Raw genomic sequence first — 25,520 nt, forward strand, 5'->3', positions numbered from 1 at the left:
GCTCCTGCCGCCGTTTCCAAGCTCATTCTCCCCTCCTGGCTTGGGCCGCAGGCATTTCCGTCCCGCTAATATAACATAACTGACCATCCCTCCCCCCCACCTAACCCCATCTTCTTGACACCGCTCTTCGATTTCCCTTTGCAGAGCCAGCCTGTGGTGCAGGGGTGCCAATGTGACCCAGTCTGGCCAATCAGAGCACCGAATCACTCCGGCCACTGTGATTGGCTCAGGATGGGGGCACGTGACCCAAGCCACTCCGATCAAAGCCGGTGCCTGGACCTCGCGTCCCTCTGCTTTGGCCGGCATCAGGATGGGGCCTGGCGATGGTGGCAGCCGCGCGGCCACCGAGAGGGGAGCGCCAACAAGACACAGACTGGGTTCAGATAATATCCGTGTCCTAGATCACACCACACGCGAAGCCGGGATACACGCCCTGGACGTGAGCAAACACATTCTTAAGCCGGTTCCACTTGTGCTTTCTAGCTCTTGTAACTGGAAAAAGAATTCTCATAAACTGCTTTTGTCAGAGATCGCTTTCTGGGCACACTCAGCGTCCCCACAAACTTAAAGGCCACCCGCTATATGCTAAGCGCTCCAAGCTATCACTCTCTTTCAGGACCCGGATAGGCAATTCACCCGCACAAAACCAGTGAGCACCTACCCCCATGGGTACTTCAAGCCTAGCTTACCTTTGCAGGCAACAGTCCGACTCTCTGGCTTGAACCCTGGAAGGCACACGTTTTTCAAGTTCTGCCTCAAGGCCATTTCCAGACCTTCCTGCCCCAATCAGCCCTTCTCCTTTTTTCTCACCTGGGGGGGGGGGGGGTGAGCACCAACCCCACAGCCACTGGGTCTCCTTCCTTCGCCTGCAGGTTCCAGCTCCCGCTCGCATGCTGACTATGTGCCTGCCACTGGGCCTCAGCCCACCAAATTCTCCCGCCAAGCCTGTGGGAGCGGTGCTGGCGTGCTCCCCCCTTTGGCACAGGCAGAGCCAGAGGCCGGGACAGGTGAGCTGGCTCGTTCAAGGTCATAGAGCTGACTCAGGTCACACAGCTGGATCCCAACTCCGAAGTCTGTCTGACTGCAAAGCTCGTGGCCTTGACTGCTGGACTAGGCTCCCAGCCCTAAATACCATGCTGTGCATATTTCTTGAGCTAAATGCCAGATCAAAGAGCCTGACAAACAAGCACAGAGAAGGAATTGTGCCTTTCTTTGAACTTTGGTGAAAAATGTCTAGGTCCCCCATCCTTGGCTCTTGAAGCGAGCTTCATTCCTCCCCAAGGCCTGGCTCCTAAAGGCATGTATCCAGGAGAGGACAGTGACCACCGGGTGGCATGGCCTGTTTCCCTCTCCCCCCACCCCGTGTGACTCTCCCCTCACACCCCTCCTCCCTCTTCACCACCCCCCAGGAAAAAAAAAAATTACCAGGGGCACCTGGGTGGCTCAGTGGGTTGAGCATCCGACTTCAGTTCAGTTCATGATCTCATAGTTCGTGGGTTCGAGCCCCACATCAGGCTCTGTGCTGATGGCTCGGAGCCTGGAGCCTGCTTCTGATTCTGTGTCTCCCTCTCTCTCTCCGCCCCTCCCCTGCTCATGCTCTGTCTCTTTCTCTCTCTCAAAAATAAACATTTTTAAAAAAAATTACCAAAACGTGAAAGGCAAAAATAGAGGAGAGGGTGTGATATGGGTTACACCCACCAATGCAGGACACAGCCCATCCAAGCAGTGAGCACAAAGCTCATTGCAAACTGGGAGGAACCAGCTTGACTGAGGAGGCCTTGCCCCTGCAGGGGACAGCCCAGCTCTTGCTTTCTTTCCCACCGGAGTCTGAGTCAGCAGCCAAACACCTGCCTCCCAGCTTCCTTCTCCGCCCATTACCATTATGCACAGGGTGGATAGAAGCTCCCTGAGACACTGGTCAGAGAGCAGACCTGGTTCCCCCGGCCAAAGACTGGGGGAAGAAAAAACTTTTCTAGCCCCATTTCATACGCAAACTGAGGCCCAGAAGAAGGTGTCTGGAATCCACGACCTTGACTGCTAGGCCACTGGCTGCCATGACCTAGAAGCCAAACGGGAAACATGCTTTGGCTGGAACACTGCGCTCAGCCAGTCTCAGACATCGACTCAGGGGTTAAATGCATCGAAATGTGTAAGGCACGCCGGAGTCCCCCGCAGATGTAAACAATTATGCAGAGACGAGAAGTGGGCGACCAGGCCCGGCCGACGGCTCTCCTAAATGTCGCCACCACAAGAGCATAGAGGGCCAGAAATCCCGGCATCTTCAGATCCCTACCGCAAACAGATCCGGGCATTCAGAAGAATTTAAACCAAGTCCAGGGGCGCCTGGGTGGCTCAGTCGGTTAAGTGCCGGACTTCGGCTCAGGTCATGATCTCACGGTTCTTGGGTTCGAGAGCCCCTGTGTTGGGCTCTGTGCTGACAGTTCGGAGGCTGGAACCTGCTTCGGATTCTGTGTCTCCCTCCCTCCCTCTCTCTCTGCCCCTCCCTTGCTCGTGCTCTGTCTCTCTCTCTCTCAAAAATAAACCTTTTTTAAAAATTAAAAAAAAAAAATTTAAACCAACTCCAGACAGTGGCCCAAAGACGGCAAGCCTAGAGGACTCCCTATCCAAAGGTGGCTCCAGAAGGCGAACGAAGATGGGCGTTTCCTGCTATGGCATGACCTCTGCGTCCCTCCACGTCCTCGCCCACAAAATGTTGGCCACGAAGGTTAGGAGGTGCTCGATCAAATCCTGGCTCTGCCCTTTCAGAAGCTGTTTGACCTGCAGGTCACCTCTCTGTCCCCTTATGGGGAACGGAGATAATGACAGTGTCCATCGCCTAGGGCTGCCGTGACGTTCTAGGAGTAATGGATCAAACGTCGCAGGAAGGTGCCCGGCACCCCGCAAGCCCTCGGCAACGCTGGCAGGCCGCTCTGATGCCATCACAGAGGACGGCTGGCCCCGTGGGGTGGGGGTTAAAGGAAGAAGCCAAGTTGGGCCCCGGCCACCCGGGCCCTCGCGGCCCATCCCTTGGTGGGAGGTGCTGGAGGCCACGGAAGCTTGGAGCACAGCAGGGCAGCACCGTGTAACTCACTCCTGATTATCCTCCAGCCCAACCGAGCAGCTGCTCCAGGAAGAAATAAAATATGCTTCGCATACTTTAAATGTTTCACTTATGAAAACTGGGAGGGCGGCCTTTCTAAACCGTTCAGCAATAAAGTCAGTAACGAGCACCGTTTGAGGCTCTCACGCTGGAGCCCCTGGAGCCCGGGGTCGAGGAGGGCGGGCCGGCTGGCCGCCAGTGTGGAGCCCGCTGGGGCTTCCAGAAGGCGCCATCTGGGATTTTTCAGAGGGGCACTGGGATCACATCCTGGTGTCCTAATGTGAAATCGGATCCTCCCTCTGGAAGCCAAGTTCCCCCCCCCCCTCCCCCAGCAAGCACAAGCTTAGGGGCAGAGGGGAGGGCCCTTCCGGCCTGGGATGGTTTCCCACACTCCAAGGGCGCCGGGGTCTCCAGCCAATCGAGTTAATTGAAAAATTACCTCGGGCTGAGAAAGAGCAGGCCTACGCCACAGGGGGCTGGTTCACAGGAGGCCCTACTCGGACCTCAACAACCTGCAGCTCGAAGGCCAGGCGCCGTGCTCAGCACCCCAAGGACAGGGGGAGCTCTGCACGCCGGGCACACGTCCCGTGCAACCTCCCAGCAACCCCAGAGGGTGGGAGGATGCCCGCTTTCCAGGTGACGAAGGGCCTGCCCCAGGGCCCACACCTCAAAGCCGTGGGCCCGGTCACTGCATTGCCTGGCTCCCCCTGCAATATGTCTTCCCAGGATTCCATTCTTTGACGTGCCAAGGGGACACCACCCCTCCCCCCAGTCCTGACAAACATAACTCCAAAGCAAGCACAGAACGGACAGCGGCTAGCGAGGCCAGACGGAGGCCTTCTGCCTAGCCCGGAACAAAATGGCGTCTTCACACGAATAAGGCTATGTGCTTTGACCTGATACTGCTAAGCTGAATATGGCACTTTTAACTTCTTCCAAGTGCTCTCACTTCTGTTATGTGTCTCATCCTAATCCCCTGGGAAGATGACAGTGATAGGTTTTATTGTGCTTCGCAAGGGCAGTCAGCCCAAGGCCCATGGATTAGCCCCTCGGCCCAAGGATGAGCTCCTCAACCAGGTCACCCAGGGAGTCTGGGGTGCGTGAGGCCTGGGCCCAGCTCCTGCCTCCCTCAGACCTTCCCCAGCCCCCTCCCTCCCTACCCGTGCCGACTCCTGGGTGCAACCTTGCCTCTCTGGGCTGCTGCATGCACTCCTGTCCTCCCAGCCTCCCCCCAAAGCCTCACTGTTTGAAGGGCGGGGGGTACCCACAATCCCAGAGTGGTCCAGCCTGTCTCCAGAGGCCTTCGCGGTAATGGATTCCTGCATCTCACAGTGGGGCACCACCCGGGGCCCCCACAACCATGTCCTTCCTCCCATCAGGCTACAACCTCCACGACTAAAACTGAACAAAACGGATTAGAAAAACACCCTTAATTTCGCCTGGGGAGTTTGAGCAGTGTGGTCTATGCACCAAACATATAATCAAGACAGAAAAATGTGGGGTATTTGGGGGGGAGGGCAACCTCAAGTCCCTAATGAGTTACTGCCACGCCTGTGAACAGAACTTCTTTCCCCACAGGAAAACTCGACCCTAACACAGGACCTGCCTGTCTGCCTTTTGGTTCTGACAGATACTTGCTGGGCACCTCGACCGACGAGCAGCATGGTCTACGTGGCTAGGAACATCGCGGTGGCGAGGCAGTCTGGGTCTGGGTCCCAGCCACTCCATAACCTCCCTGTGCCTCAGTTCCCACATCTGTCAAATGGGGCAATCACAGTCCCTATCTTATAGGGTGGCTCTGGGAATTAAAAGAGTGGCTGTCCCTGTACAGGGACTATACACAGAGGGACGGGACGCGGCACAGGCCAGACGGCCGCATTCCTGCCAGTGCTTTTTGCTCCCTCCCCCTTCTGGGGGCCACTGCCTTCCGGTTCGGAGACCAGCCCCCACCTGGCCGCCTGGTCTGGGTCCCCGGGGGGCTTCTCCTGAAAACTCCTGACCCAGACCCCCCGGCAGAACATTCTCTGCTGAGAGGTCTCCAGAGTGGGGCTCCCGGCTGCCCAGCTGAGTGGCCCACGTGATCCCAGTCCAGAGGCCCGGGCACAAGAAGCCCCCTCTTGTTTGCTGCCCACCACCCTCACTCTCTCCAGTTTATGAACTGAAAAGGAAAGAGATGCAACTCGAACTCCTGCTTTGAGCTGCCACCAGCTTGTCACCAAACGTCCGTCCCCCCCCTCCCCCCCCCCCCCGCGTCTGCCTGGCCCACTCCACCAACGTCTCGCAAAGGTCAAACGCTGATTCCATTCCGCACGCTGTCTCTTGGGAGAGCGGAGGAGAAAACTATTCGAAAAATGTAAATTGAAAAAAAAAAACCCCATGGCTCTCCACCCCCCACCTCCCCCATACACTCGCACACGCGCTCACACACGCATGCACGGCACATACCCGCTTCGACGGAACACGTGACCGAGTCCCAGCACCCCTTAAAAGGAGCAGGAGGGCCAAGAGACGATGCAGAATTTTCCCCAATGGTGACCGACCCCCAGGCTGCTTTCCTGGAAGGAACACAAACGATCCTGCCAACGCAGACAAGGAAATCTCGTATAGAACAACATCCTTCCAACTCTTTCTGGAGCACCTCCTGGCAGGAGTCACGTGTTATATACCTCAGCACCTAGCAGAGCCCTGACTCATGATCTAAGCCCAAGAAGTGCCCCCGGAGCTGAAGCTGGCCCAGGGCACGGGCCCAGGGCAAGGGATGCCTTAGATCAGGCCACCCTCTCCCCCATTCCCCGGCACAGGTCCACGCTCTCTTGCCTAGAGGTGCTTTCGAGACCACACACGCTTCTCCTTGAAGTCTCTCTCTTCCATACCCTTTCCGCCTCTGCCCACCCCCCCACCCCCCACCCCACCCCGGGGGAGAAAATGACACCAACTGGAAAATAGCAGGTCTGTTGCTGCAGAATCAGTGCACAGCTTGAAGAAAGGAACAAATGCAAGTTACAGCAGAGACCCCGGAGGTGAACGGCCTGGAGCAGGTCAGAGGCTTTCTGTTGGTCTGCATGTTTTATCGAAGTCAGCCTCCCCTTGCCCTACTCTCTTGAACTGAACTTTTCTATGTCTTTTCTCTTCCTTCTTCCCATCCGCCAACACCAATCCTGGGATGTCCCAGGCCTGAGGTTGGGACCCCTTTTCTGACACATCTGAAATGGTATGATCCCTCGCGGCTGCTTGAGGAGGAAGGAGAAGAGATACGGGCCCCCGGGGTATACAGAATTGGTGGAGCGGGGGACCCAAAACGAAACAAAAAACACACATCTGCAGCTTGCTGATGCTCAAAGCGCTGCTTCCCATGCTTGGCCAAAGCAGCAGAAAGTAGGCCGAATAAAGAAGTAAGTGTCCTAACAATTACAATGCAGGTGTTTGCACGGTAATTCAACTTGTAATCAGAAAAAGCTTTGTGTCCTGTGGGCGTGCTGCCATGCTCCCCCCTGGAACTGCAGGCTGGTCACCAGCCAGGCCAGTGAGGTCACTCCTTTGGGGGTGGATGGCACATAGCTGCAGACATTCCAGGAATCAAAACCAAAAACAAACAAAAAATCCAACGCGAGCTCTGGTTATTCTTCAGCCACAAGGCCCTGGACGACGAACCTCCAACCCAGGAGGCCCAGGGACAAAGGGACAGCACCCCTCGGGTTCTCCCGCAGGTGAACGGTCAGCGTGGCATCCGGCAAGGGCCACGGGCAGGGCCAAAGAACGTTCAGCTAAGATTCTTTCAGTAATCATGAAAATTAACCCGGGATAACCTCACTGCCCAGGAAATTGTTCCTGCCCCTGGTCTCCAGAGAAAGCTATAAATCTCCTTCCAAATTAGCATTTTCTCTGGGTGCACACCTGCAAAAAGCTAATTTGGGGGAAGCTGAGGGGGGGGGGAGGGGGGGTGGTGGACCAGAGCCCCACCCCGGCTGGCCTGGCCTGGCCGACAGGCAGCTGACTCCAATATTTCCAGGCACAAATTCAATCCCCTTTTTCAACTGGTCGGCAAGTAACGTATCGCTTCTCTCCTCCACCTCTGTCTTCCTCTTTTTGTAATCTCTTGGCTACATGTAAATGTTCACAGGACCCTCTTGCCAAGGGGCAAGTGCTGTTTATCTGGCCACGGATGCTGCTTAATCGACCGCAAAAGGAGTGTGTGAACTTGTCACTGGATGTTTCGGTTCCTTTTGACCTAGGAGCTGTCAGCACGGGGGTGGGTGGTACGGGGTGGGCTGCAGAAAAGGGGAATGGCATCCGAGCTCCACAGCCCTGGCCTGGCTCAGGCTACTGTGCCGTCCTCGCCTGTCCTCACAGCATCCGGTGGGGTTTCTAGCTGCCCCTCTCCCAGCCCTGCTCCCAGTGGGCGCCACTGAAGTCTTCGGGTTCCTGAGTCCTCTTGAAACAAACATCAGGAGAGCCGGGAACACACAGCTCAGCACGGGGAACATTCTCCTGCTGGATGAGCAGCAGCTCTCATCTATTGTCAAAAAGGGCTCCCGGTGGGGAGTGAGAGATGTGAGGCTGGTCGAGCTGGGCGGATCAAGGCAAGATGCCCTGTCCTCCCCCTGCCCCTCCAGCACAATCTGCTCTGGCCTGACCGGGAAGAAAGACATCTGGGGAAACGAAGCTAGTGCGGTAAGGGGTACGGGGTCCTGTACCATGGAGCTAACTAACTTTGTATTGTTTCTACTTCTTCTTAACTCTCCCACCACCTGCACAGTCATGTAGTTGCATCAGAGGGCCTATCAGGTCCAGGAAATAGATTTAGTGTATTAGATCTTCACGTGGCAGGACATGGGACAACAGGTGGATGCTACAATGAGATCGACTTGGGGCTCCATAAAAAGGGGAGCGAATGCTTAAAACCGATCAAAAAATTGTAGGGGCTGCCTGGAAGGAAGTGAGTTTCCAGTCCCGGAAGGCAGTCAAGAGCAGGAGGAACACACTGCACTGGACGTTCGGAGGCCATTTGTCGTCCTTGCCCCCAATTCTCTACGTTAACTACTTTCCCACAATGTGGAAGGAAGCAACTCCATAGGCCAGGTACCCTACCCGCCCCCCCACGATAGTTGCAGCTGATTGGGCCGGAAGAGTCACCTGACCCAGGGTGTGCCCAACTATTGGTTAGGCAGGGGCCAATGAGATTCTCCGTCGCCAGGGCATTGAAGAGACCCAGGTTACAGCAGAGGATTAAGCCGGGGAAGGCCGCTAGGGGGAGCCCTTGGGTGGGAAGAGGAAGGGGGCGGGACGGAGAGGGGGGCACTGCCGCAGGCTCCCAGCGTTCATGTCCGGACCCCACGCGGCCAGCCTTGGACTTCTTGAGGTTGCCTGTCCCGTCCTTACAACAAGCCCAGCTTTGACTAGAGTCCCGTGGGGTAGGCACCTCCTCACACCTGAAGCACTGCGGGGCTTCCTGGCGGGACCCGCGGTGGCGGGAGCCGAAGGCTCCCCGCAGGATGCGGAGCTGGGCGAAGGCTCAGCGACCGTCCTGGGAATCTGGCACCCCTGAGGCTGCAAAGAGGAATCAAGCCCCAGGCCTTCCCCAAGGCCGACTCACATTCCCTCTGACTACAGGCTTCACGCACGGCCTGTGCTCCCCATGGACCTCCCATCATCACTGCTCAGCCACAGCGCCCTGACTCCAACCATATGCCACAGACAACCAGGCTAAAGGGTCAGTCATTGCCCACACTCTCAAAGTCCCAACAGGCTCACGAACACACACCCGATTCTTTGGGAAGATGCTTCTGGTACCGCCATCGCCAACCCCGTGCTTAATAAACACCTGCAACGCATTTGAGATGGCTTACGAATAAGGCAGCTGCCTTCCTTATCAAGTACCTGCTGTACACCAGGCTCTGCAGGGTGGCTTCTGCCACTTCCACGACAGGATGCGGAACCTGAGTCTCAGGAAGCCCTGACAATCTGCTGCCAGGACCTGCCAGGCAGGACCTCACTCTGCTCCTACGGACTTTATCTCCCGCTGATCATTGACCCTAGGTTTGTGCAGTGTGGGCATCTCTCCGTGAGCCTCGTATCTCTCCAGCACCCATTTTGGTATAAAACTGATACAAATGATGTTTACTGAGCACCTACTATGTGTCCAGGACCATGCTAAACACGGTGCATTAAGTCATCCCGGTGAATCTCCGCAAAACCTCTACCAGGGAGGGACAGCACCCCAGTTGGTAGTTCCCCCAATTTACACACGAAGAAACTGAAGGACTGAGAAGCTTGCTCAAGGTCCCCACTGTTGAAACCATCTGCACACACGCGGTCTGGCTTTATGGCCCCAGGCACTTGGTACACGCCCTCCAGTGTCCCCACATTCAGAGCCCCGGGGCCAGGTACCTGTCTTCGTGGGGGGGGGGCTCACCCTCCCCCAAAGGGCAGATACCAAAGGAAATTGGAGCCAGCACCTACACCCTAAACAATGCCAGGCACAGAGGCAAGCTAACCATCCCTTTTTCTAAATTCTTACCTTCCTGGCTGCCCACTCCCTGCCTTGCTGTGAGAAGGCAGCATCTGCCTGCGGGGTATGGATTCAGGTCATCTCTAAGGGGAGTCAATCCGTGCTTTCCAGGGAGATGGCCAAGCGCCACATGCGGCCTGGAAAACCTGACTCCCAATGGGGCGGTTGAGAGAAGCCAGATGCTATCTGGAGTGCCCAAAGCACCAGCTGTTGTCACTGCCCTCAGTGCGCTCAGCAGCATCAGGGATGTGGCAGGAGGCTGGCAATGGGAACGTCACATCACGCATTTATGCAGGCACACTGGGGTGGCTGGGTGTGGGTGCTCGGATCAATCCCACCCCACCCCCATGCTCGGGAAGCCAACAGATGCCCGGGTCCTTGTAAAAGCCCACCTGGGACAGGGGTGACAAGAGAGGTATAAACAGAGGGATGGAAGGGAGAAGCAGGCAGAGTCATAATTACCTATGACCAGGAGACTGAGAAGGAAGCTGAGAGGGGGCAACTCTCTAGCTGGTCCTTAGACAGAAGGAGGAAAAACAAGAGAAAGAACGACTTCTTAACAGAAGAGAGAACCGGGCTCCTCCACAGAGGTGTACAGCAGGGCCTGGCCCAGGGTAGCTGCTCAAGAAAACCTGCAAAGTCCTTGAGTGACAGGGTCCACATCTAAGGCTTTCCTTTCAACCCCATGGCACCTAGCGCGGGGCACACACACACACACACGCACCTGCTGAAGGAACTCATCTCCTGCTCCGCAGGGGTCAGCTCCCGCATTTGCCAGGGATGAACATTCTCCTTGAGAATGTCTCCTTGAGAACATTCTCCTTGCCTTTGGCTAACACCCTCCTTTCAGCTTGTGCATTTCACTGGGGGCTCACAACCCCTACCCCACCTGATTCCAGAGAAGGGTGCGCATCTGGGCTTGGCCAGTCAATGCATTCTAGGCCACCGGACCAGGTGATTGGTTTAGAGCTGTCACGTCATTAAAGCTAAACCAATGACGATCAGCCCCGGGATTTCCGGAAATACTGGGAGTGAAGGGCTTTCTGCACTGACTGGAAACCTAGAAAGGTAAATGTTGCTTAGACTTGTTAGGGGTCATTTTGCCACCAGAAAGGATAAAGCCCCAACAGATGAAAGGAGAGTTGGGAGATGACATCGTTTGAGCCCCTGGATGCAGCTACGCCTGAAGCCGGGCTTACCTCTGGCCATCTCAGTTATGGGGAGCTGTTGCTTTTCCTTTCAGTGAGTCCGTTCCAGTGGTGTTTCTATCATCTGCAACTCAACTAGCCCTGCAACTACATGACTCTCCGGGCAGGTGGTAGGAAAGCAAGAGGAAGTACAAACAATACAATACAAAGTTAGTTTTTTCGGGAAGTTTTTGAGCAGTAAGCAAGGGCCTCTCCGAGCCGCAGATGCCGCTCTGAATGATGGTGAGCACGCCTCCCGGCCTCACAGGGTGCATGGGAAAGTCGCTGGACCCTCTTGCAGACTCTGTTATCTTTCACGTGTTGTGGTCAAGAGCAGCGGGGGAAACCCACAGCCCTGGGAGAGAACCCTCTGTCGGGGACGCCTGCGCAGAGCCCACCCACACCTGAGCCTCGGGCTGGAGTATACAGAGCTGGCCCACGACCCTCCTAGTTTACTAGGGGCCAGCCCAGCCCCGGGAAGCAGCCACGGCGAGCTCTTCGGCAGGGGTGGGGCCCCTGGACAGGAGGGGCGTGCCCGGCCTTTCAAGGGATAAAGTCCCCCCCGTAATCGCTCACTTCAGACTCTGCCATGCCACTGCTGAGGATGGGGGCAAGTGACCCCACGATGTACATGGCAGTGGGGACAGGAGAGTAACGGCTACTGCCAGCCGGACTCCAGCTGGACCTCGGGTTGAATCCTTATCTCTACCTCCCGGCTCCGTGGCCTGGGACAAGCTTCTTTACTTCCCTGTGCCTCAGTTATTTCGTCTGCAAAATGGGGTGACTCATGCACCTCGCTGATTTGGGCTGTTTGGTGTCGGCGACCCTGCAAAGCAGGAGTCCCCGGAGGGGGCTCCCCTGCATGGTTTTCGCCCGCGTGTTCCCAAGGGACGGCACACCTTGCGGGGAGAGTTCTGGGTGGCACGGGGGGGGGGGGGGAGAAGCACGAGTCCCTCTAAGCACTGCTCAGAACACTGGTTCATCTGCCTGGCGAACCGCGAGTCTCTGAAAAAGGACCCAGCGAACAGGATCAGCGAGTCAGCCCGGGAAGCAGGAAGGCGCAGCTGGCTCGGGGACAGCACGAGGGCGGGGCTCTGGCCTTAGAGGTCGGCAGGGCCAGCCCGATCACCCTGGGAGAGGAGGTCGCACGGGGACACGCGGCCTTTTGGGGGAAGTCCCTGATGCCTACTCCAGGAGCCTGGCGTGAAGAGAGGTAAGAGCAGCTGCAGGCCACCTCGAAACACCCCAGCGGGCGCCCAAACACACAACCAAAGTCTTCCAACCGGGTCCCGGCCAGCTCAGGTGCCCACTTAACTAGAGCTCTGGCTTACATCTGAGGACAAAGAAGCAACGACAAGACTCGGTGATGCACGCAATGGATTCTGACTTTCTTGAACCCAGACAGGGAAAGTTGTGGGGCCGAGTACAACAAGCCGTCCCAGGCGCGCAGGCTCTGAGTTAGAACCGGAAAGTCTGCAGAAGCCCAATGCCAAAAAAGGAGTCGCCCGGGCTCCACTGGCCCTGCGACCAAGGTGGGGAAGCAGAAAGGCATTTTAGGAAATGTTCAACGACACCGAAAACGGAGGAAGAATTTTCGGTGTCTCATCCTCTGAAAATATCCTTGACTTCAGGCCAGCGGGGAGGACTGTGTTTTGAGCAGTTTTGTGTTTTATCTACAATTGTATCCCTGTTACTTAAGGGTTCTGACCCAGGCAGGTGCACCCCAAGTATTCACAGGATAAATGAAGAGAAGAAAAGAACTTCAGGGGCTCTACAGGTTCAATGATTCTTTTTTTTTTTTCTTTTTTAATGTTTATTTTTAAGACAGAGAGAGAGTGTGTGAACGGGAGACAGGCAGAGAGGGAGACACAGAATCGGAAGCAGGCTCCAGGCTCCGAGCTGTCAGCACAGAGCCCGACGCGGGGCTCCAACTCACGAACCGCGAGATCATGACCTGAGCCGAAGTCGGACGCTCAACCGACTGAGCCACCCAGGCACCGCCCCCCCCTCCCCCCAATGATTCTGGAGACTGAAACACAAACTGTCCACTTGTTTACAGGGTGACCAGATGACACAAAGGACGAGGGCAAGCGTAAAAGCAAATGAACTCGTGAGCTTACATCTCAGACGGAGGCTGAGAACGAAATCCAGTGCAGGGGTGCGGGGGGGATGGGGGGTGCACACAAGGCACAACCCAAGTCACCATCTCCACCCGTCCCATTCCTGCCGATAGCTTTCAGCCGGCTCCAGAAAAGAGGGACGTGTTTACTAACCCCTCAAAAGCCTGACAATTACTGGTGAGGCCGCAGGTGCTCTCCAGGCGTGCCCGACCTGCTGGGTGAGGCTCAGCCAAAGGTGTGTCAATGTCAGCAGGATTAGATTTCTCCTAAGGTCCTTCCAGCTCAAATATTCACGCGCACGTGTTCCACCCCCCCCCCCCCCCCCCCCCCCCGCTTGGAGCATTTCCTGGAGCCCTGCTCTGTGCTCCAGGTGAACAGAGGGAGACAGAGGTGCAGGTGCCCTATGGCCCCGCCCCGTTGGAGAGGACAGTTCAGAGAGCCCCGGGTAACAGTCGAGAAATGCTCATGCAGGACCTGCCACAGCTACCCCGTGCTCCAATGACGCACGCCCATGGCAATGCAAGGACAAAGCACAGAGCAGGTGGAATGAACAAGAAAGGCTTTTGCAGAAGGGTCGGGCGCCCGGGACGAGGTGGAAAAGTCGGAAGTCAGTGTGGGGTGGAACGGTAACAGAAGAAGGTGGGGGGTGGGAGTGAGCCAGCTGGCTCGTGGGACAGTGAGGAGGCTCTGAGCTCCTCGACAGGAGTCAAAAGAGAGGCTGTCAGACGTCCGTGGGTCCCAGCCCCAAGTCCAGGCCAGAGCAGGTACTCAACACCTGTCAGGTGGGTGAACCAGGAGCCTTGGCAGATCTGGGGAGGGCTTGAGGGAGGCCATCCTTCTGGTTCAAGTTAAAGGTTCTAGACAGAACCCTTCCCCTCCAGACTGTAAGCCCCAGGAGGGTAGAGCTGGCTTGGCTCAGCTTGTCAACACCAGGCACCCAGTCGGAGGAGTATGCATCCAGTGAGTAATTAAGCAAAAAAAAAGCGGGCAGATTTGACTTAGTAAAGGTGCTCGGCGGGAATCATCCTGACCCTCAGCTGTGGCCCAGAGACGTGAATGAGCTGGGAGAGAACAGCACCAAAAGGCGAGCGAAGGTAGAGGGGTCAGAGGCCAGGCAGGGGACACCTTAGCTGCGGACAGTGCAAGGGTGGGGTGGGGGGATCGCTCGTCGGATACAGCAGCAGCAGGTAAGTACGGCTGGCACAGCTAAGCGTTAAGAAGCCACTGGGGGTACAGAGAGGGTGACCGACGGTCCTGTTTCGCCAGGGGACCGAGGGGGTGTCCCAGGGCGTGGGACGCTCAATGCGGAGACCGGGAGAGTTCTGGCAGTCCAGAATGAGCTGGTCACCTGAGGCACAGGTCTGGCCGCACCGGCACCAAAGAGGGAAAAGATTGCCGGCGGGGCCAACCCCATTTGTCAGGGGCTCAGACACTACAAAGCTGTTGCGTATCGTGGGCTCAGGCAAACCACAGGCGTGGGAGCCGAGCCAGGCTGACGCTATGACTCTCGTTTCCTGGAACGGGGAAACTGAGGCTCGGACGTGAGTGACCACGGTGGGCAAGTCACGGGGCCAGTGTGACGTTCTGGCCTCCAGCTTCCTCGCTTTCCCTGCACGTCGGGAAGACGTGAAATACACAAGCGCTGTCTGTCGAGCACGGCCGTGCGCTGTGCCAGTTTCCTCTGGGCCAATGGACGCGAAGGGGGGGGGGGGGCGCGTGCACCAGAGCCCTCGTCCCCAAGAGGAGCTCTAGGGGCCCCAGGGAAACGGGCCCATCTGGCCCTCTGCTCTTCCGAGATTCTGACCCAGGGTGAACGGCGGCCACCACCTGGGACGTGGGGAGACGGGGTGGGGATTGGGGTGCTGTTGGCTGCTGTCCTGCTTGCCTCACCTATGACATCCCCGTTATGGCCACCCTTCGGGTAAGGCCAGGATCCCCAAAGGCCCTTGTGAAAGGCAATGCATCATCTAGCCACACAGCCTGTAGTCCCCAGGTGTGGAAGGGTCTCAACGGCTCTGGGCAGACAGGGAGAGAACAGGCCGGAGAACAGGGGAGGTGGAAGCGGCAGGGAGAGGGGATTTGGCGGATTTAAGCAGAAGGAGCTTCCCAGAGCAGTGCTGCTCAGTGATTGGTCCCATGCCTTATCTGCATCAGCATCACTTCAGGGGGATTATTAAGACCCAGGTTGCTGGGCCCACCCCGTTTCTGATTCTGCAGGTCTGAGGGGGGGCGGAGACTCGCACCTGTAACAGGTTCTCGGGTGAGGCTGATGTTGCTGGTCTTGGCACCCCATCTTGTGAACCACCGGCCTGGAGCATGTGGTTATGAGGGATGGGGGGAGGCGGAAGAAGCACAGGGGTGCTGATGGGTCACCGGGGGCTGGGAAGAGCCACACAAGTAAAGGTGAAGGTGTTGGGAGGCCTTGGTCCTCACGCTTCGGAGAGGGTCAGGATCACAAGGCAGAGGAGGGAACTTGTTTGAAATGCAGATCTGTGGGCTCCTCCCTGGATATTTTTGACTGTCCAGGTCTGCGAGGGGGCCCAGGAACTTAGGCTCTGAGTGATTCTGATGCAGGCAGTCTGGGCCACAGGGAGAGGCGTGGGAGCGTCAGAGCGGCACCGTGGAAAAATACATTTCTCAGGCTTTGCGAGCTTCGATGAGCCCCAGAAACATCTGTAGTCCCATGCCCTGACTCGGGGCCACCCAATACAGTAGGCACTAGCCGCACGGAGCCTTTTGCAATTAAATAAAAAGTGGGGACACCGGGGGGGCTCAGTTGGTTAAGCGCCTGACTCTTGATTTCGGCTCAGGTCATGATCTCGTGGTTCATGAGATCGAGCCTCACATCGGGCTCTGCACTGACAGTGCGGAGCCTGCTTGGGATTCTGTCCCCAGCCCCCCTTAAAAAAAAATATTTGAAAAAAATTGAAATTCAGTTCACTGGTCACCCTAGCTACATTTTAAACCCAGTGGCTACCATATGGGACTGTACAGATCTAGAACATTTCCACCTTTGCACAAAGTTCTGTCAGAGAGCTCTGGCCTGCAGCGATCACAACGTGTCTGCCTCTCTTTCCCTTTCTATAAAAAGGGGTTTCTCCACCATCTTTCTCAGGGTGTAAGAGAGAGGGGAGGCTCCACCGAGAGCGACGTTTCTACCCCACACTTAAAGAGCCCGTGCACCTGCTGGTGGGAGGAGGTGGTCCAGTTTGGCCTCCATGTCTGCCCCAGAACCCAAGAGGATGGTTCTTTTTCCTTCTGGTTGGCTGCTAGACTCCCCACCGTGATGAGTAGCCCTTAGTAGTTAGAGCTTAGGCATCACGAGTATGCTAAGGAAAACCAACTAACAGAAGCCCAAGCAACTCCCCTTCAAGAAAAGTGATACCAAACAAAACCAACCCAACAAAAAAGGTATACGCTTAACCCATCACAGTGGCAGAGGCATTAACAACAGACTGGACTTAATCCCAGAGAAACGGCAACTGAATTTACTTCTTTCCCAGAGCTTCCCAGCACACATATGAGGTGGTCGAGTTTTCAAGGAAGGAGTTGAAAGAACACTAGAGATAAGGTACCGGGGCCAGGGGATCTCCACGTGCGGTTCCAGGACAGGCAGTGCAGGGTCAAGGACGGACAGTCCGTTGAGAGTGCAGGGTTCTGCAGTTACCGTATGAAGCGCCTACAGGAGGCAAATGCACAGACGGGAAGCAGAATGGTGGGTTACCAGGGGCTGGAGCGGCGGGTGGGGACTTACTCCTCAGTGGGTACGGTCACAGTTTGGGACGATGAAAAAGTGCCAGAGGGGCACCTGGCTGGCTCAGTGGGTTGAGCGTCTGACTTCAGCTCAAGTCAAGATCTCGTGGATGGTGAGTTTGAGCCCCGAGTGGGCTCGGTCCCAAGTCTAAAGGATCTGGATGAACGGAGGTTCTTTAGGCCGAGCGTGCGGTCCCCCTCTGCCCGCTCAGCGCCCTGCCCCATGCCTGGCCCCCTCCCCCCGCCCCGAGGTACTCAAGGAAGAAGGAACAGCGGCTGAGCGGAAGGCACAGGCGTGCTGGTGACGGTGTGGGGAGCGGGGTGGGGAGATCTGAGCAAAGACAGAGTCTTACTCTGGTTGCTTTCTCACCCCTGGCCGATCCTGGGAGCGCATGAGACAGATTAGCACGTGCCTCTTTCTAACAGATTCGGGGAAGGTCAGGTGGGGGCCAGAGGGGCGCGTGGGCTAGGAAGGGAAAGAGGGAGAGTTGGCTACGGTGTCTATATGCCTCTTGTCCACTTGGGCACACCTGTGGGAGGGAGCAGGGTGCGGCCAAGGATGATGTCGGGATGCAGGGGGTAAACCAGAGTGCTCGGCCTGCTAATATTCTCACTCTAAAATTAACCCAATCCCAGAAACGCAAAGGGCAGAGAGGTTCTCAAAGTCTGGCCCGTGGAACCCTCGTACCAGAATCACCCAGGGCACTCCATAAACACACAGATTCCCAGGCCCCCTCTCCAGCACTACAGGCAGAATAGAGGCGGAGCCTACCTCAGACCCCTGTGATCCTCAGGCTGAAACCCCCTTTAAGGAGGTCAAGAGGGTAAGTTCCCAGCTTTGCCAAGGTATCACGTGTAGTTGGGGGTCTTGATATTTGGCCCCGGGAATCCACATGGCACCGTGCAGTGTGGTCCCTTCCTCACTCTGGGCCTCGGTTTCCTCACTTCGTAGAGAGTGACGGACTCTATCCCTGCTGCTGTTTCCCTCTGGGGACTCTGCCTGGGTTGGACCTCCTGTCACGGGTCAGCTGGCTGCTCTGGACTCTCACCGGGGCAGGGGGGCAGGGGGGCAGGGTCGTCTCCTGGAGCCAGCTGAGTGGCCCTGGGCCCCAGAGGTCCTCGCTTCCAAATGCCTCTGGCTGACTGGAAGCCAGCGTCAAAGATGTCAGGGAGGGCATCCCATGACACCCAGCCCGTGACACCCAGCCGCACAGCCTCTGCCTGGTGCCCTGGTGGCCCTCAAGGAATCGTCAGCTGGTGAAGGAAAAACGGCAGTGAGAAGCAATGGTCCTGGGGCAGAGAGTGTGACGTCCTCGAACAGCCACTTCCTACAATCTGTTTAACTGCTTTGAAGCCTCAACTGGGTCACCTTTTTAATTTTTTAAAATGTTTTATTTATTGGGGGGGGGGGCAGAGAGAGAGAGGGAGACAGAATCCGAAGCAGGCTCCAGGCTCCGAGCCGTCAGCACAGAGCCCGACGCGGGGCTCAAACTCACAGACCGTGAGATCACGACCCAAGCCGAAGTCGGACGCTTAACCGACTGAGTCACCCAGGAGCCCCAGCTGTGTCACCTTTAGGATGGGGAGGAATGCCGGGCTGCCTTACGGGGGTAGGACAAGACCAACAGGAGTGCAGCTAACAAAGTGCTCGGCTCCTGGGCGGCCCTGAACAAACACTTCTTTGCCATTAAAGGGACCTTCCCCAAACCGGAAATACACATTCTTCCCTGCCTGGGCACAGGGGGACTTCAAAGTCCCCAGGGCACCGGTGAGGCAGAGCCGTGCAGTCCGGGAAGGAACTGGCTTGTTTTCACCTCTCTCCAGGCCCCCAGGGAGAACTTTCTGAAGCTTGTGTACGATTAAAAGGTACCGAACGCACTCAACACCTGTGATAAAGTCACAGCCCAAACTAGTTGGGAGCCTGAGCCAGCCTCCGAGTCCGGGCGGCAACCACAGATGAGGCTGCTGGCACCTGCAGGCAGGCTCCCAGGTGGTGGGTGTTCCCCGCAGTGGTCCCCAAAGCCCAGCGCACAGATGGAGGGAGCACTGGGACGGTCGCCGTCACTGAACCCACCAGCTCCCCTCTTCCTTAGCCCGGGCGTAGCGTCCCCCCAGCTCAGAGCTCAGGACTCACCCACCTGTCATACCTCTCTGGCCGTTAATTTCTTCCAAATCCGGGTCTGCTCTAGCACCTCTGGGGCCACTGGCACTGGCCAAGGGCTCAGGGGAATGGCCACGACCCAGGTCCTCCACCTGACTTCTCTTGAGGGCATCCCAACAGCAGACAAGAGAAAGCACGAAGTCCCCACCTTCAGGGTGGCTGCCCCAAGGGGCACGGAAGGGGTGGTCCTTCAGAACAGGAGTCATTCCTGACTTTTCCCCTCCCGGCCAGGCACTCATCGGACGCATGCAACATGAAGCGCATCTACGGAGAGTGAATTCATAAAAAGTAACTCCACACACAGGCACGCACACGCACACATACCTTGTAAACACAGCCTGCCAACCTCTCTGGAGTGTTTACAGCCCTTAGTGACCCACAGCAAACACAGCATCCCCACGGCGGCTGCTTTGGACAGCTTTAATGATATGTTGGCTGTGCTTATCTGCTAGGGCTAAAATCCGGGTAAACACCTATGTATCTGATTTTCTACTTTTGTCAACTGGCCCCCGGATGGGTGGGAGGGGCTGGGGTCCAGGCTCATGTTTGCTGTTTTCCTTGAACCATGCACTCTGTGACTCTTGAAATGGCTTAAGGGGGTTAAACTCATCTTTCAGAATGGCTAGAGGGTCCTGGTATATCCTCCAGTAAACTCGATTGGAATGTTACAAGGAACACAAAGCAGGCATAATGACTATTATGGAAATTTGAAGGCCAAATGAGCCAGCCACCAGTCCTCTGGAATCACCCGATCTCATCAAATCCCAATATCTCACGCTTCAAAACGTTTAAGAAGTTTACACACACATACACACTCAATCGATTTGTTTGGACTCTGGATAAACGGGAAACCTCCTCCCTCCTGTGGCATCGGGCTCCGTGAGTGTATGAAGGATGCCAACCACACAGATTCCTGTCCGACAATTCCGAAGTGGGTGATATGATCCCATTTAATAGATGGGTAAACTGAGGCTTGGGATCTTAAATCATTTGCTTGGGGACACATAGCTAGTAGTAAGCAGAAGCGAGTAACCAGCGTGTGTTGGACTCCAAAGCTGGTGCCCTGTCCCCAAGTGTCCTGGCAGAAGCAACGCGCAATCCTTCTCGCTGAGCGGTCACCCGGGGTGAGGGTGCTGGCCCGCAGGGGATCTCCCCGGGGAAACCAACGGGAATGGTGTTCAAGAGCAGTGACTTTCACCCCCCAGCCTCAGCAGTCTCTGTCCCGCTCGGGTCGCCAAGGAGTCCACACTAAACCCTGTGGTCCTGGTGGCTGGCTTTCTAAGAGAATCCCCGGTTCCAAGGTGGAGATTGAAATCTCACCCCTAACCCAGCAAAGACCCTTTACAGAAGGGATAACACAAGACCAATCTATTGCTGAAATTGCTAAAGGCACAAAGATAAGCAAATGCTTGAGTTGCTTAAAACAAGGAAAGTCAAGGAGAGGACAACCCCCGCCCCCTCTTTTTAAAGATAAAAATTTAAAGAGAAAACGGACCTGAAACCTCACGTGGCTCTACGTCTTAAACATCAACACAAGGTCTTTCCACACCGCTTTGAGGTCCTCAGCCTGGGACCCCACCGTCAAATCCTGGCTGTGACACCTACCAGCTGTGTGATCTCGGGCAAATTACTAAACTTTCCTGAGCACCAGTCTCCTCACCTGTGGACCCGGACGGGCGATTGCACCTCCCGGCTGGGGTCCCTGGAGGACTGATTAAGACAGAGCACCCCATTGGGTGAGTACCATCACCGGCCCCCAGGAGGGTACAGGACAGCAATGAGAGCCAGTACCCAGATCCACAAGGGCCTGGTGCCCTCGGCCAGGGGTGTGCTTTATGTGAGGGGGAGGGGCAAGAGGCGATAAGAACGCAAATGACTAATAACAAAGGTAGAGGCTGGACGAGGAGCCATTAGGTCCTGCGGCTTTTGAAAGCTGGGGTTCAGAGAAACGCTTAAGGAGGCAACGGCCTCTGAACTGGGCCTCGAGGTCTGGCTGGCTTCAGATGCGGACAGATACGCGGTCCAGTCTCCAAATTTACTAATTTACCAACAACTCAGAAACAATGGCTTGGGGGTGCCTTTAGCCGAAGGGCGAACACCCTCTCGCCTTAGGGACCCAGCTCACTCCCTTCTCTGACCCCGCTGCCCAGATGCTACCCAGCACCCGCTCCCATCATGCTAACCCCTCACCTGGCTTTATGTTTCTGCACAGCACTGGCCATCTCCTGACACATCTTGTGCGCCCGTGCCTGCTGGAAATCTCCTCCCACGATAGAAGCTCCATGGAAACAGGGGCTGCGGCTGTCCCCTTTGCTACTGTATCCCTGGCAGCTACGACAGTGGCCGCGGTAGTTGCTCAAGAAATGTGACTGAATGGATGCACGACCAAAGATGGAAAGAATTCACACCGCAGCCCTAAGAAGCTTCAGGGAGCACCTGCTTTACTCTGCGGGGGGTCTGGGTGACCTCCCCTCACATGGAGTTAGTCCCACGGTGCCAAACAGGGAAACTGAGTTACCGAGTTTCTCAAGGTCACACAGATTTGAGGCAGAACCAGGTGCGGACTGAGTGCGTATCTCATCTCTGCCTCTCCTGCTCTGGTCCTGAGCCTGAAAACGGTCACCTCCCCTAGAACTGGCCCCACTCTGGAGGCCAGGGCTGTCACCGGCACAGAGCCTGTCCCCCTTCCTGATCTCAGGGCACCCTCCGTGAGCAATGTCAAGGTGTCCAGGCTTCCAGCCTGCCAAGCCAGCATCCCCTCTCCCTTACCCCTCCGCCACACCTCTGAATGTGCCAATTCCCAGACTCTGTCATCCAACAGGGCAACTACGTGCAGCTGGAGACCGATGGGCAGAGATCCTGGGACTAGTCACCTCACAGCCTGGCTAAAATGTTTATTTCAACAGTAATTTCAGCTTGCGGTTCCAAGCCAGAAGAGCTCTCATTTGCTTCCCAGAGGAAAACCCCCTAATAACAGCCAATGTCTCAAACCATTCGTGGATTCTCAAACATCCACGTCCATGGCAGGCCAGCCTCAATGCCCAGCCGGCACGGAAGTTCTCAGAAACTGCACGTGACCTTTAAGAACCGGGCCCCGGGGGGCGCCTGGGTGGCGCAGTCGGTTAAGCGTCCGACTTCAGCCAGGTCACGATCTCACAGTCCGTGAGTTCGAGCCCCGCGTCGGGCTCTGGGCTGATGGCTCAGAGCCTGGAGCCTGTTTCCGATTCTGTGTCTCCCTCTCTCTCTGCCCCTCCGCCGTTCATGCTCTGTCTCTCTCTGTCCCAAAAATAAATAAATGTTGAAAAAAAAAAAAATTAAAAAAAAAAAAAAAAAAAAAAAGAAATGGCCAAAGCACACAAGGCAAGTGTTGGTTCCTGTCCCTGTTAAAAAAAAAAAAAAAAAAGAACCGGGCCCCGGAAGAGGGTAAAGGGTGGGTGGTGGAGTGGAGAGAACTCAAAACTTTCTGGTGTAGCCGCCGGCTTGATCCTGTTTCGCGCCAGGGATGCCATCTGTAAATCAGAAGATTTCCACTGCTCTCTGCCCTAAAGGGACACCACGAGGGCCATTGGAACAACCACCACCCCCCAAGGCCTTGGAGACCCGGGGGTTTCTCAGCTACACCGTATCATTAGGATATTGTTATTATGAATACACAAACAGAGTCTTTGTAGACACAAAGTAAACAGACCTATCTCCACCCAGCCATCTCCTACACTTTTACATAATAACAACCCCCCCCCCCCCCCCCCCCCCCCCCGGCACAACAGTCAGCCTTGGATCCCTGAGGTATTTTACACACAAGACAAATCTCATCTTGGCACAGTTCAGGAGGGTGGAGATGGAACCTACAGCATCACATCCTAATGGGAAACCGAGTCAACGGGGGCACTGACAGGTGCCCCACAAGGGAAGCTGACAACCAGCCTTTATTATGCGTCAACTAGGAACGAGGCAAGGTGCTTTGCAGACACTAGCTTTTGGGTCATCAGTGTTAGTTGACACATGTATCATCCGCCACTTTTCAAATGGGTAAACGGAGTCTCAAAAAGATAAACAAGTTGCCCGAGCTCTATCTGCTTGCACTTCGCATCTGTGCTCTGTTTTACAGCAAGCTATCTTTTCTGTAACTGCTCTGTGCAACTGGGGAGGAGGTGGGACTGTCTCCAACAGGCCCAGCCCCGAGGCCAAGGGTTCAGGGATTCAAGCTACTTCCAGGGCTCAGTGTCCCTTTTCTAGACCCTTGGTGACCCAAGACTTCAGGGGCTCCAGGACACCAGTGGCAGCTCAGCAGGTCAGTGGTCCCAGCTCCTGTGGCTACAACTGTGATAATCAGGATTCTGTCTCCCTGGGAGACCAACACAGGCAGCCTGGAATTAGGGGGCCTTGCTGCTGGCTTTTTCTCATAGGAAAGAAATAATTATTAGGTAAATAAGCCTGGTGTTTCCCAGCTGGTTAAGCTTGCTGTCTGGGAGAGGCATTCCACTGTCAACTGAGAAAATTTGAAATCGTGGCACCTTGGGCAAGTTGCGTTTTCTGTCCTTATCTTCGTGGAGATAACACAGCCTGGCTCCCAGAGTTGTGATAAAATTTTAAGGAGACACTGCATGCAAATTACTGGAACACAACAGGTATTCAAGAAAGAATGAATAATCATGTTGTACTCCCTCCACCCCCATTTTTTCCTGGAAAAAGTATTCAAAGTTCAAACTGATGGTGACAGACACTTCTTGGAAGCCCTTCCTCTTCCATCTAAATTTCTTCCTCCTCTAGAGTCAAGGGGATCCAGGGATTCGGTGGGACCCCCCCCCCCCCAGACATAACTTGCCGGGACGGGGTGGCGGGCAGCTGGGACAGGAACATAATGAAACGGGCTGCAGCTACTCCGAACATTTTAACATTAAAACGCGGTTCTCAGCTGGGGTCAGATTAGCCCATGATACGCAACTGGACCATTTAATTTGTGTCTGCACCGCCTCGATCTCTTTCCGCATCAGCCTTCAAACGTAAGAGAAATCTCTACCCTCCCGGCAAATGCAATTCATCACTTTCCTCTCCGAGGGGCAGCAGGAGAGCAGGCTCTCCTGGCCCTTTACGGGGCTGCCAGGTGGGTTTACAGGTGCGGCCGGAGAGGGGCTGCCCCAACTTCGTGCGGGGCTGGCCCCTTTCCCACGCTTCCCACGAAAGTCGCGGGGCCCGCCCAGAGCAAGGTCTCCCTCCAGGCGCCGCGGGATCTCGCCGACTCCGGCAGGCGTGGCCTTGACCTCCCTCTGCAGCTCGCTCGGGGGCTCGGCCGGAGAGCTGCGACCCCCGAAACCCCCGCCCCCGCGCCGCAGAACTAACTCCGCGTCCCGCGCGTCTCCCGGGCGCCCCTCCCCGCGCTGGGGGCGCGGCGCGCGGCGAGAACTTTGCCACCCGCGCGCGGCGATCCCGGCCCGGAGCGCCCCCGCGCGCCCGGCCCCGGCGGCTCCCCGGGCCTGCGGCCGCGCCGCCCTCCCCGCCCCGCCCCGCGCGCACCTACCCGGCTGGCTGCAGTCGCCATCCGCTCGAACGGAGGGCGCCCCGGCGCGGGGCCGGTCGGCCGGCCGCGCAGCGTCCGCACCCGCCTCGCAAGCTGCGGGCCCCGGGGGGCGCGCCGGCCCGGCCCCCGCCCCGCAGGAAGGCGCCGGCTCGCCCTGCGCCGCCAGCTGGCGGACGCGCTCCCAGGTGCCCGAGTCGGCCGCCCGCATGCCGCGTGCCCGGGGAGGGGGGCGCTGCCGCGGCGGCGCGGGGGGCTCCGACGGCGGGCGCCGGGCTCACAGCCTCCGAGGCCGCCGCCGCATCGGGGCGCAGCCGAGCGCCGTCCCCGCCGGCCGCCGGCCGCCCGCGCGCGCCGCACCCGGGCTCTCCGTCCGGCCGACGCCGGGCAGTCCGCGGCCGCCGCACGCGAGGAATTCGGCCGCCCGCCTCTCACGTGGGAACGGCCCTCACTCCCGCGGCTCCGCCTCCCGCTCCTTCCGGGCTGGCGAGGCCACTCGCCCCGCCCCGCCCTCGGCCCCGCCTCCGGCCCCGCCCCCGGCCCCTCGGCGGCGCCGGGACTCGCCCCACGGCCTCGGCGAGCGCTTCGTGGCCCCGTTCCGGGGACGCTCGGCGCATCCCCCAACATGGTCATTTCTGGAGAGACTGCGGGTCAGAACGACAGCCAGTGGCGCACGGGCCGGAGGGGGACAGGCCTGAACCAAGATCTCTGAAAGCCCAGAGTGCGGGCATCTGGGGGACGGCTGCCTGGTACCCCCGGTTTGGTGATGTCTCCACTCTTCCGACACCCTCGTGACAGCCTTGCTGAGGAGCTGAAGTCCCAAGAGCCGACCAGGAGAGGGCAGCACGAGTGGACAGGGAAAGGGGTGGTGGCCCTGGGACATTTCCTGCACCCACCTGTACTGTGTGACCTACCAGGCGTGGGGGGGGGGGGGGGGGGGCGGGGTATGTCTGCATCTCACTTCCCTGAGCTTTCCCACCCTGTCCACCATGCCAGATGCTTCTGAATGCCCCTCTGCCAGAGCCAGGAGGCAGGTGAGGCGGTTCCCAGGGAAGGCCAGGGCCTGGACCCCGGGAGTGGGGGGGGAGGGTTGCAGTTACTCAGCCAGCCAAGCCCCTAGGAGGTGGCACCTTGGGTCCGCAAACCTAAACCTGCCTGCTGGAGTGGGTGCACCAG

The 25,520-nt window shown here is 57.1% G+C and overlaps 1 protein-coding gene across 2 annotated transcripts in view; it reads right to left on the reverse strand.

Annotated features, from left to right (window-relative positions):
* KAZN (kazrin, periplakin interacting protein) overlaps positions 1 to 24,655 on the reverse strand; it is a 165,350-nt gene extending 140,695 nt beyond the window's left edge. Inside the window, exon 1 of one of the 2 annotated variants that reach the window (XM_047869742.1) lies at positions 24,348 to 24,655. In XM_047869742.1, the coding sequence (XP_047725698.1) occupies positions 24,348 to 24,555 (208 nt within the window). In that variant the 5' untranslated portion in view covers positions 24,556 to 24,655. The remainder of the gene's footprint in view (positions 1 to 24,347) is intronic. The other variant, XM_047869740.1, reaches the window with a different exon arrangement.
* Between the last annotated feature and the right edge of the window lie 865 nt (positions 24,656 to 25,520).

This window comes from Prionailurus viverrinus, chromosome C1, assembly GCF_022837055.1.
Source record: "Prionailurus viverrinus isolate Anna chromosome C1, UM_Priviv_1.0, whole genome shotgun sequence".
Lineage (NCBI taxonomy): Eukaryota > Metazoa > Chordata > Mammalia > Carnivora > Felidae > Prionailurus > Prionailurus viverrinus.